The sequence below is a fragment of the Bos taurus genome, chromosome X (assembly GCF_002263795.3).
Source record: "Bos taurus isolate L1 Dominette 01449 registration number 42190680 breed Hereford chromosome X, ARS-UCD2.0, whole genome shotgun sequence".
NCBI classification, from domain to species: domain Eukaryota; kingdom Metazoa; phylum Chordata; class Mammalia; order Artiodactyla; family Bovidae; genus Bos; species Bos taurus.
In genome coordinates, this window is record NC_037357.1 from 129,781,140 (window position 1) to 129,793,679 (window position 12,540).

The following is a 12,540-nucleotide window of genomic DNA, read 5'->3' on the forward strand; positions in this document are numbered from 1 at the left end:
TTGTCACCTGTGCTTCTGAGCAATGGCTATTGATAGGAGATGCCATCCTCCTCGTGCTTGTTGAATGTGTCCGACAGCTCACAGAACTCAGTGAAGCGCTTAGACTTGGCAGTTTATTAAAGGACATGATAATGGATACAGATGAACAGCTGAATAGGAGAACTACACAGGAGCTGAGCAGGAGCCTGAGTTCCATGCCCTCTCCAGGCATGCCACTCCCCCAGCACCTCCACCTGTGCACTGACCTGGAAGATCTCTGAACCCCGTACTTTGGGGATTTATGAAGACTTCATCACACATGCATGACTGATTATTAACACCATTTTTAGTCCTTTTCCCTTCAACAGAATGGGGGGGGGGGCAGGGCTGAAAACCCCAAGCTTCTAATCATGGCTTGGTCCTTCTGATGACCAGCCCCTATCCAGGAGTATACCCAGTGCTGGCTCATTCAAACAAGAGACACCCAGAAACTACAAGGGTTTCTGGAGCCCTGTGTCAAGAACTGAGGTCAAAGACCAACACCAGAACAAGAGATGCTCCATGTGTTCTTAGGAAATTACATGGGTTTGGGGAGCTGTGTGCTGGGACTTGGGGGTAGAGATCAATATATATTTTTTCTATTATCTCAGAGTAGTCGGGCTTCCCAGGTGGCGCTAGTGGTAAAGAACTCACCTGAAATGCAGGAGACTTAAGAGATGAGGGTTCAATCCCTGGGTCAGGAAGATTCCCTAGAGAAGGAAAAGGCAACCCACTCCAGTATTCTTGCCCAGAAAAATCCCATGGACAGAGGAGCCTGGAGGGCTACAGTCCATAGGGTAGCGAAGAGTGAGACATGACTGAAGCGACAGCATTAGAGCTATATAAACACTTGATTACAAAAATAACATACAACATACAGTTCATTCTTCAAGCAAATACGAATACAATACTCGATATATTGTACTTGGGGGATATCTAGGATACAGAGACAGATGCCTAAACATTGTTCTCTTTGTTTTGGAGGTGTTTCATACAGTGGGTATCTTTGAAAAAAAAACTAGCATTCAACCGGTTTGTAGGGCTTTTGATGCTATCTCTAGCTCTCTTATTTGAGTAAGAGCTATCTTAAAAGGTTGAAAATTGGGGGAAAAAGATCCACATTTATCAAAATAGATGAATGGTTCTATTTTAAAATGAACTGCCAGCAAGGAAAAGCCGATGATTCAATTTAAATTCCCTTAAATGATTCAATTTAAAGTCCCTATTCTTCCACCTAAAAATTATTAGCTTCATACTTTTATACAAAAAAACACATAACAAAAATGTTCCAATTGTCTACAAAGATGAAGTCTCCTACCTTTTTGGTTTTCTTTATCAAAGCCTGAAATCTGTTAAAAGAAAACAGTTTACTTTTATTCAACTATTCAGTTATTATTAACAAACCAAAGCAGATTATTAAAAACTAAACAATCCTACCAGTGATTTGTAGAGACTGGATTCAGGACTGATTTTAAAAAGATGCAATAGATTCTGCATAGTAAATACCTTAAAAAAGAAAAAGTACACATATTTCAACATCAATGATTAAGTGATGATTTAGGATGTTTCTGAATATAAGACTAAAAATCATGGTTCAGACTAAATAAGATTATAAATATATGCTAATAACGTAAAATGTAAGCTTTCTCATACTATTAAATAAATTACACTAAACTTTGAGGTCAAAAGGATAAAATTTCTCTTGATCATGTAACTAACCTCCAAATAATTCACATCAAAGATGATATACCTGGGGCTTCCCTGGTGACTCAGTGGTGAAGAATCTGCTTGCCCATATAGGAGACATGAGTTTGATCCCTGGTCTGGGAAGATCACACATGCCACGGAGCAGGTAAGCCTGTGCACCACAATTATTTTATTTAAATTGTGGCTCTTCACTTAAATTACACTAAACTTTGATGTCCCCACTTGACAGGGACCTCAGGGAACCTCTCGTGTTGCCTCAGGGAAGTCAGGCCTCCTTTCGAGTGAGGGGGGAACTTTCAATTGCTCTCGAGTTGCTGCAGGGGAATCGAGAGTCATCTTGCATAGAGTGGGGAATTGAATGGTCTTTCTTGAGTTGTGGTGGAAAGCTTGGGGTTCCTCTCGAGTTGCAACGGGGACCTGAGGGAACCTCTCGTGTTGCCTCAGGGGAGTCAGGCCTCCTTTCGAGTTGCAAGGGGGTACTTGGGATTGCTCTCGATTCGCTGCAGGGGAATTGGGCCTCATCTCAAGTTGCAGCGGGAAACTCTACAGCTCACCTGCTACAACTACTGAAGCCCACCGGCCAGAGAGCCCGTACTCCACAAGAGAAGTGCCGGCAAAGAGAAGCCTCATGCTGAAACAAAAAGTAGCCCCACTTGCCACAACTAGAGAAAAGCACGTGCAGCAATGAAAATCCAGCACAGTCTAAAATAAATTCAAAAAAATTTTTTAGTATCTTTAAAAAATGACATGCCTGACAGAATAACAGAAATGGTTAATGGCTTACAGCTGACACTCAAATATCTGAGTTCACCCATGAACATGTGAGTATATTCCAGGGTCTCTCAATGGCAATGAAGTTTTAAAATTACTATTGCTTCAAAATGTAAATAAACTAAGTTTTTACTCTCTTTGAAACTATGAATGTTTAAAGCTATTTTAGGTACACCTGTGGTCAAACATTTTGCGTAATTTTTTTTATGTTATTTATCCTGGTTGCACTGGGTCTTCGTTGCTGTGCATGGGCTTTCTCTAGTTGTGGCCAGTGGGGGCTACTCTTCACTGCAGTGTGCAGGCTTCTCATTGCAGTGGCTTCTCTTATTACAGAGCAGAAGCTCTAGGGCTTGGGGGCTTATTTGCTCTGCAGCACGTGGGATCTTCCCAGGCCAGGGAATTGAATCTGTATCCCCTGCATTGGCAGGCGGATTCTTAGCCACTCCACCACCAGGGATGTCCTTTGAGTGAATATTTTTAACATGTATTTCTACTATCATGTGTATTATTATGTCTACCCTGAGGACATTGATATAATCTTCTGTTGGTTTTCCTTTAAAGAAAATATTTTATAGTACAGAAATCTTTAAGTGTGTGAACTACATCAGTGTTATAACTATGTGATTGACTATTATTCGTTTGAGTGGCAAAATTGTGAAATATGAGAAACACAGGTGGAAGGATCAAAAAAGAATTTCTAAGGCTGGTAAAATTTGGTTGTTTAAATATACTGTATCTATTTATTATTTGTTTACTTAAGTATTTATTTATTTACTTGGCTGGGCTGGGTCTTAGCTGTGGTATGTGAGATCCAGTTCCCTGACTGAGGATTGAACCCAGAACCCCTGCAATGGGAGTGTGGAGTCTTAGGCACTGAGCCACCAGGGAAGTCCCTATACAGGATATTTAAATTTTAAGTTTTTCCAATAACAACACTGTTGTTCTCTTACAACTTCTGAGTATTCCACTTTTGGGCAATTATGGCCAAGATAAACAGCAAAAACACAGGGACAACCCCAAGACTGAACCCTGATGTTAACTACAGACTTCAGGGGATAATGAAGTGCCAGTGTAGGTTCACTGAATGTAAAAATGTACACAATAGAAAATGCTGGGGTTGAGGGGGAGGCTATGCTTGTGTGGGGTCAGGGAGCAGATGCACTGCTTTTTGCTATAAACATAGACTGCTCTAAAAAATTAAGTCTATTAAAAAAACCCAGAGAGTTGGCTATATCTATCTACCTTTAACATAACACAGTGTAACTACTATGTTCAATGGTTGGTGGAGAGACAGTTAAAATAATTAGGAAAAAGCTGTTTCGCTATTTAAGAACTCCACAGGTTTTTAAAAGGTACTTATTCTTCTCTTCGGAGAAGGCAATGGCACCCCACTCCAGTACTCTTGCCTGGAAAATCCCATGGATGGAGGAGCCTGGTAGGCTGCAGTCCATGGGGTCGCTAAGAGGCAGACACGACAGAGTGACTTCACTTTCACTTTTCACTTTCACACATTGGAGAAGGAAATGGCAACCCACTCCAGTGTTCTTGCCTGGAGAATCCCAGGGATTGGGGAAGCCTAGTGGGCTGCTGTCTATGGGGTCACACAGAGTCAGACACGACTGAAGTGACTTAGCGGTAGCAGCAGCAGCAGTATTCTTCTCTTACTTAATCACAAACAGGACAAGTATCTGAAGAGACTGTAGCAGAGTTACGAAAGTACATCGTAGATGTAGATTAATGCCCTGGTTGCCACTTACAAATCATGTCCGTTTGAGTAAATCATCTCACCTCTCCAGAGGCTGGATCCTCACCTCTAATTCATCTACTATAATGGCAACCCACTCCAGTACTCCTGCCTGGAAAATCCCATGGACGGAGGAGCCTGGTGGGCTGCAATCCATGGGGTCCCTAGGAGTTGGACACGACTGAGAGACTTCACTTTATTTTTTCACTTTCATGCATTGGAGAAGGAAATGGCAACCCACTCCAGTGTTCTTGCCTGGAGAATCCCACGGACGGGGGAGCCTGGTTGGCTGCCGTCTATGGGATCGCACAGAGTCGGACACGACTGAAGTGACTTAGCAGCAGCAGCAGTCTCACAACAGATGTTCAAGATAAATGGCAGTTTAGGGTCTCAGACTACATGGAGTGTCAGGTCAATTCTAGCTCCAAAACATCACAATTTTATAAAGACAGAGCAAGCCGCCAAGGAACTGGTAACAATGTTAGATTTCATACTCCTTTGTCACATTAACAAATACATGATGTAATTTCAGAGATAAAAAGGAAACAGACCCAGCTATCCAGGGAGCACTTAGTTATTACCTGAGGAAGAAGCTACTAACACAAAGTTCAGAAAAGCAAAGATGTTACCTTTTCTTTTGCCAAGCCACTTTCCGGAAAGAAGACAGAAAGCGAATACTCATAGCCACATCTCTGCAAGTGATCGGCCACTAGAGAGTTGGAAGCTCCTATTAAGAGGGAGCTCTCTTCCACTGAGATGGATGGGGACTGCACTTTACCATTTAGAACAGGGTGCATCAGTTCGTGAATTAGCTGGTTTCTGAGTTGCGTCTAGAACAAATACAAAAATGAAACAAAAGAGAAAACAATTTCAGCAGGACTTTTTTCCACTGGAGGTACACGGATTTGTCACACGAATTAGAATCCTTCCTTTTATTTCCAGAATGGCTCAAGATTCATGGCCACAAGTTAAGAACCTTCTCCTCCACACTCTGTCTTACCCTGTGAGACAAACAGCCCAGTGGGTTCTGGAAAGAGCAGCTTGACTGGGGGTGAGCCACAATGTGATGAGACTCACTTCACTTTCCAGTTCAGGAACTTTTCATTGGGGTTTCAAATATAGGAGAAAATTCGGCTACTCCCTCAATTCTCTGCAGATTATTGGAGGAGATGAAAATATCTGGTTAAATATGTTAAAGTATATTAATCAAAGTAAAATAAGGTTCCCAAAAGGGAAATAATATATGCAAGAGAGAAATCAGTAAACCCAAAAACACTTACTAAGATTCACTTTCATGTGGACTATTTATAATTCTAGACACTGTAAAACGTAATAATTTTCCTCTATCTTACAAAGGGTAAAATTAAGGTTCAACGTGGCTAATTTTCTCAAGGTTATAACATGAGCATCATTATTCATTTGGGTTTTAAGAAAATCCCCTAAGTTATTTGAACTAATGGATATTTATTTTAACTATTTTGCACATAATCTGGAAACACACAACTGGGCCGAGTTTAAGAGTACACTGCCTAGATTCATGGCAGTTCAGCAGTAAATAACATCTAAGAAATTGTTATTAATAGAACACAAACAAGAAACAAATGGAGATCTTGTTCCATCTCTTTCTTCTATCCTTTAGCTAAAGAGTAGAAAGTATATACTTAGTAGTGTAGAACAGAACTTATTATATGTATTATATGTATATCTAAACTCCTATAGTAAATGACACTTTTACACTAAATGAATATACATGCTTTGTCTCATCTGATGCAGTTAAGTAACTGAAAAGAGAAAACTATAGCCTTCCCCACCAGTAAAATGTAATGGTTTAATTTAATTTGAAACATAGTGAAGAAGAAATACATTCAGATCCAGCTTAACTAAAAGGATTTAAAGTGTCTGGCAAACAAGTACTGAAATGGGTAAGAATTAAATTAGGGCTATAAGTAGGGTTAAATGAAAAGAAGAGTAGCAAACAGTGGAATGACATTACAGACGAATTTCCATCTAAACAAACACAAAAAGCACACCATCTAGCACTTGCTAGAAGGAATCCAAAAAGTGGCTGGGGGCTTTCCAGAAGCCAATGCAAAGCGGGAAATCTATTTTCAGAATTCAAGCCTGCAATGTCCCTAAGACAGAAATAAGGACAGAGCCCTCACCAGAAAATTTGCCTATTAAAAATTTCTCCCCCAAAAGCACTGGGGAGTTTTGGATTTTGAGCATGAGCCACCTGTTCTCCTCACTTGGCCCTACAATAAACCTTTCTCTGCTCAAAAAACAAAACAAAAAACCCCACAAATGTTGTGGGTGGTGGAGGAGAAGTGGGAGAGATGAAAATTATGGACCCTCAGCACATCTCTCAGAAATTGACAGAGTATAAAACCAACATTACTCTATCCAGTAAGGATCTCACTCAGATTTAACGGACAAATCAAAAACTTTACAGACAAGCAAAAGCTAAGAGAATTCAGCACCACCAAATCAGCTTTACAACAAATGTTAAAGGAACTTCTATAGGCAGGACACACAGGAGAAGAAAAAGGCCCACAAAAACAAACCCCCCAAAATTAAGAAAATGGTAACAGGATCATGAGTGAGTGAGTGAGTGAAGTCGCTCAGTCGTGTCCGACGCTTTGCGGCCCCGTGGACTGTAGCCCACCAAGCTTCTCTGTCCATGGGATTCTCCAGGCAAGAATACTGGAGTGGGTTGCCATTTCCTTCTCCAGTGCATCTTCCCAACCCAGGGATCAAACCCAGGTCTCCTGCATTGCAGGAAGAAGCTTTAACCTGAGCCACCAGGGAAGCCCTTGAATGGAAATGGATTAAATGCTCCAACCAAAAGACACAGACTGGCTGAATGGATACAAAAACAAGACCCATGTATACGCTGTCTGCAAGAGACCCACTTCAGACATAAAGACACATACAGACTGAATATGAAGGGATGGAAAAAGATATGCCACACAAATAGAAATGAGAAGAAAGCTGGAGTAGCAGTACTCATATCAGACAAACAGACTTTAAAATAAAGATCATTATAAGAGACACGGAAGGACACTACATAAGGATCAAGGGATCAATCCAAAAAAAAACACAACAATTATAAATGTATATGCACACAATACAGGAGCACCTCAATACATAAGGCAAATGGTAACAGCCATAAATGGGGAAATTGACAGTAACAATAATAGTGGTGGACTTTAACACCCCACTTATACCAATGGACAGATCATCCAGACAGAAAATAAGGAAACACAAGCTAGAAATGACACATTAGACCAGACAGATAGACTTAATTGATATTTATAGGACATTCCATCTGAAAGCAGCAGAATACACTTTCTTCTTACGCACATGGAACATTCTCCAGGAAAGATCACATCTTGAGTCACAAATCAAGCCTCGATAAATTTAACAAAATTTAAACTGTATCAAGCACCTTTTTCAACCACAATGCTATGAGATTAGATATCAGTTACAGGAAAAAACTATTTTAAAAAACACCTGGAAGCTAAACAATATACTAAATAACCAAGAGATCACTGAAGAAATCAAAGAGGAAATAAAAAAAAATACATAGAAGCAAATGAAAACAAAAACACAATGACCCAAAACTTATAGAGCACACAACAAAAAGCAGTTAAAGGAGGGAAGTTTATAGCAATTCAATATCACCTCAAGAAACAAGAAAAATCTCAACAATCTAACGTTACACCTAAAGCAACTAGAGAAAGAACAACAACAAAATCCTGTAGTAGAAGAAATCATAAATATCAGAGCAGATATACATGGAACAGCAACAAAGAAGACAACAGCAAAGGTCAATTAAGCTAAAAGTTGGTTACTTGAGAAGATGAACAAAATTGATAAACCTTTAGCCAGACTCATCAAGAAAAAAAGGGAGAGGATTCAAATCAATAAATTAGAAATGAAAAAAAAAGAAGTTACAGCTGACTCCACAGAAATACAAAGGATAAGAGACTACTACAAGCAACTATACACCAATAAACAGGACAATCTGGAAGAAATGAACAAATTCTTAGAAGGGTACAACCTTCTAAGACTGAACCAGGAAGAAATAAACAGGTGAATGATCAGTAATAAAATTGAAACTGTAATTTAAAATCTTCCAACAAACAAAAGGCCAGGACTAGATGGCTTTACAGACCAGTTCTAACAAACATTTAGAGAAGAGTTAATACCTATCCTTCTCAAACTCTTCCACAAAATTGCAGAGGGAGGAATAGTCCCAAACTTGTTCTACAAGGCCACTATCATCCTGATACCACAACCAGCCAAAGATATCACAAGAAAATTACTGACCACTATAACTGATGAACACAGATTCAACAATCCTCAACAAAACACTAGCAAACAGAATCCAGCAATGCATTAAAAGGATCATACACCACGATCAAGTGGGATTTATCCCAGGGATGCAAGGATTCTTCAATATAAACAAATCACTGTGTATATACCATATACTATATCAACAAGTTGAAGAATAAAAAGCATATGATCATCTCAACAGATGCTGAAAAAAATTGACAAATTTCAATATCCATTTATGATTAAAAAAAAGAAACTCTCCAGACAGTGGGCATACAGGGAACCTACCCCAACAAAAGCCCATAATAAAGGCCATATACAACAAACCCACAACTAATAACATCATTCTCAATAGTAAAAACCTGAAAGCATTTTCTCTAACATAAGGAACAAGACAAGGATGTGCACTCTCACCACTATTATGCAACATAGTTTTGGAAGTCCTAGCCATGGCAATCAGAGAAGAAAAAGAAATAAAAGGAATACAAATTTTAAAAGAAGTTAAACTGTTTTCAGATGTACTCTACATAGAAAAATCCTAAAGATGCCACCAGAAAAACTACTAGCACTAATCGATGCATTGGGCTTGCATTCCTATACACTAACAATGAAAGATCAGAAAGAGAAATTAAGGAAACAATCCCATTTACCAATGCAACAAAAAGAATAAAACACCTGGGAATAAATCTATCTAAGGAGGCAAAGTGAAAGAGGAGAGTGAAAATGTTGCCTTAAATCTCAACATTCAGAAAACTAAGATCATGGCATCTGGTCCCATCACTTCATGGGAAATAGATGGGGAAACAGTGGAAACAGTGTCAGACTTTATTTTTGGGGGGCTCCAAAATCACTGCAGATGGTGACTGCAGCCATGAAATTAAAAGACGCTTACTCCTTGGAAGGAAAGTTACGACCAACCTAGATAGCATATTCAAAAGTAAAGACATTACTTTGCCAACAAAGGTCCGTCTAGTCAAGGCTATGGTTTTTCCTGTGTCATGTATGGATGTGAGAGTTGGACTGTGAAGAAAGCTGAGCACCGAAGAATGGATGCTTTTGAACTGTGGTGTTGGAGAAGACTCTTGAGAGTCCCTTGGACTGCAAGGAGATCCAACCAGTCCATTCTGAAGGAGATCAGTCCTGTGTGTTCTTTGGAAGGACTGATGCTAAAGCTGAAACTCCAGTACTTTGGCCACCTCATGAGAAGAGTTTATTCATTGGAAAAGACTCTGATGCTGGGAGGGATTGGGGGCAGGAGGAGAAGGGGACAACAGAGGATGAGATGGCTGGATGGCATCACCAACTCGATGGACGTGAGTTTGAATGAACTCCAGGAGTTGGTGATGGACAGGGAGGCCTGGCGTCCTGTTCATGGGGTCGCAAAGAGTCAGACACAACTGAGCGACTGAACTGAAGTGAACTGAACTGAAGGAGGCAAAAGGCCTGTACTCAGAAAAGACTGATGAAAGAAATTAAAGATGATATAAACAGAAACAGATGTCTTACATTGGAAGAATCAATATTGTGAAAATGACTATACTACACAAAGCAATCTACAGATTCAATGCAATCCCTATCAAATTACCAATGGCATTTTTCACAGAATTAGAACAAAAATTTTTACAGTTTGTATGGATACACAATACACTCTGAATAGCCAAAGCAATCTTGAGAAAGAAAAACAGAATTGAAGGAATTAGGCTCCCTGACTTCAGACTATATTACACAGCTACAGTAATCGAGAAAGAATGATACTGGCAGCAAAACAGAAATACAGATCAGATCAATGGCACAGGATAAAAAACCATAGATAAACCCACGCACCTACCATCACATAATCTGTGAAAAAGGAGACAAGAAAATACAATGAAGAGAAGACAATCTCTTCAATAAGTGGTGCTGGGAAAACTGGACAGCAACAATGTAAAAGGATGAAATTATAACATTCTCTAACATGATACAGAAAAATAAACTCAAAATGGATCAAAGACATACATGTAACACTGGACACTATAAACTCTTAGAGGAAAACATAGGCAGAACACTCTTTGACATAAATCACAGCAAGATCTTTTTTGACTTACCTCCTAGAGTAATAAAAATTTGTTAAAAATAAATAAATGGGACCTAAATAAACTTAAAAGCTTTTGCAGAGCAAAGGAAAACATAAACAAAACAAAAAGACAAGTCTCAGAATGGGAGAAAATATTTGCAAATGAAGCAACTGACAAAGGACTTATCTCCAATATATACAAACATCTCATGCAGCTCAATATCAAAACAACAAACAACCCAATCAAAAAATGGGCAAAGATCTAAACAGACATTTCTTCAAAGACATAAACACAGTCGAGAGGCACATGAAAAGATGCTCAACATCACTAATTATTAGAGACATGCAAATCAAAACTACAGTGAGTAATCAGCTCACACTGGTCAGAATGACCATCATCAAAAAATCTATAAACAATAAATGCTGGAGGGAGTGTGGAGAAAAGGGAATCCTCTTGCACTGACGGTGGAAGTGTAAATTGATACAGCCACTATGGAGAACAGGATGGAGTGCCTTTAAAAAGCTAAAAGTAGTACTACCCTATGACCCAGCAATCCCACTACTGTGCATATATCCTGAGAAAACCATAATTCAAATAGACACATGTACCCCAGCATTCACTGCAGCACCATTTACAACAGCCAGTACATAGAAGCAACCTAAATGTCCATCGATGGATGAATGGATAAAGAAGATGTGGTACATATATACAATGGAATATTATTCAGCCATAAAAGGAAATGAAATTGAGTCATTTGCAGAGATGTGGATGGACCCAGAGTCTGCCATACAAAGTAAAGTAAGTCAGCAAGAAAGAAACAAATATATTAACTCATGACAAATATCATATATTAACTCATGACAAATATCATATATTAACCCATGTATGTGGAATCTAAAAAAAAAATGGTACAGGTGAACCTATTTGCAAGGGAGGAACAGAGACATAGACACAGAGAAGGGACATGCAGACACAGGGCAGGTGGGGAACGAATTGGAAGATTAGGAATGACACATATACACTACCATGTGCAAATAGACAGCTAGTGGGAAGCTGCTGTGTAACACAGGGAGCTCAGCTAGGTGCTCTGTGATGACCCAGAGGGGTGGGATGGTGGGTGCAAGAAGAAGGGAGGAATATATAGGTGATTCACTTCATTGTACAGCAGAAACTAACACAACATTGTAAGGCAATTATACACCAATTTAAAAAAAGAAACTGACAGACTAGATTCAAAATAAGGAAAAAGATTTCATAAAATTCATTTAACAGATATTGATATAACTTTGGACTTAACCATTAAAACAAACTCTTTTCAAACACTCAAACAGAATGTGAATTAGACCACTAAACACTTCAGGGAATTTAAAAAATTAGAACTCACCCAGGCCAGTCCTTAAACTGAGAAAATAAATTAGCTCAGACTGAGAAAGTAAAAATTCTCCCTGTCATTGATGAAGCTAGTGCAACAGAAACCGAATGGTCAGCTGCAAAGAACAAAGAGTATTTCAGAGGGTAGGCTGCAGCTGTAAAGAGAACAAGGCTAGCATAATCCTGATACCAAAGCCAAAAAAAGGATAATGATAGGTCACTATCAATTGTGACCACACACATGAAATAGAATCCTACTAAACTAAATCCAAAGCACAGTAAAAGAACATACACCATGCCTAGATGCAAGAAAAATTCTGCATAAGAAAGTGGACTAATGCACGACATACTACAATTAATTCCAAGTAGGTTAAAGAGTTAACCACAAAAAATGAAACCTTTTTAAAAACTTAAAAATTGAATATTCATTCTTAGTGGAAATGACTTACTGAGAATAATCAGCAGAAAACAGTAAACTAAAGATTTGACCATAGAAAAATGCAACTTCAGCCTTTTTAGAGCCAAAATAAAATTGAACAC

General features: G+C 39.0%; 1 protein-coding gene across 5 annotated transcripts in view; it reads right to left on the minus strand.

Annotated features, from left to right (window-relative positions):
* OFD1 (OFD1 centriole and centriolar satellite protein) overlaps positions 1 to 12,540 on the minus strand; it is a 61,624-nt gene that overhangs the window by 46,823 nt on the left and 2,261 nt on the right. For 3 of the 5 annotated variants that reach the window (NM_001192637.2, XM_005228446.5, XM_024988076.2), the window contains 3 exons: positions 4,870 to 5,070; positions 1,456 to 1,524; positions 1,337 to 1,367 (listed from right to left, as the gene is read on the minus strand). In NM_001192637.2, coding sequence (NP_001179566.2) covers positions 1,337 to 1,367; positions 1,456 to 1,524; positions 4,870 to 5,070 — 301 coding nt within the window. Of the gene's footprint in view, positions 1 to 672; positions 729 to 1,336; positions 1,368 to 1,455; positions 1,525 to 4,869; positions 5,071 to 5,240; positions 5,391 to 12,540 lie in introns of those variants that run through there. The other 2 variants (XM_024988075.2, XM_059883452.1) reach the window with 2 other exon arrangements.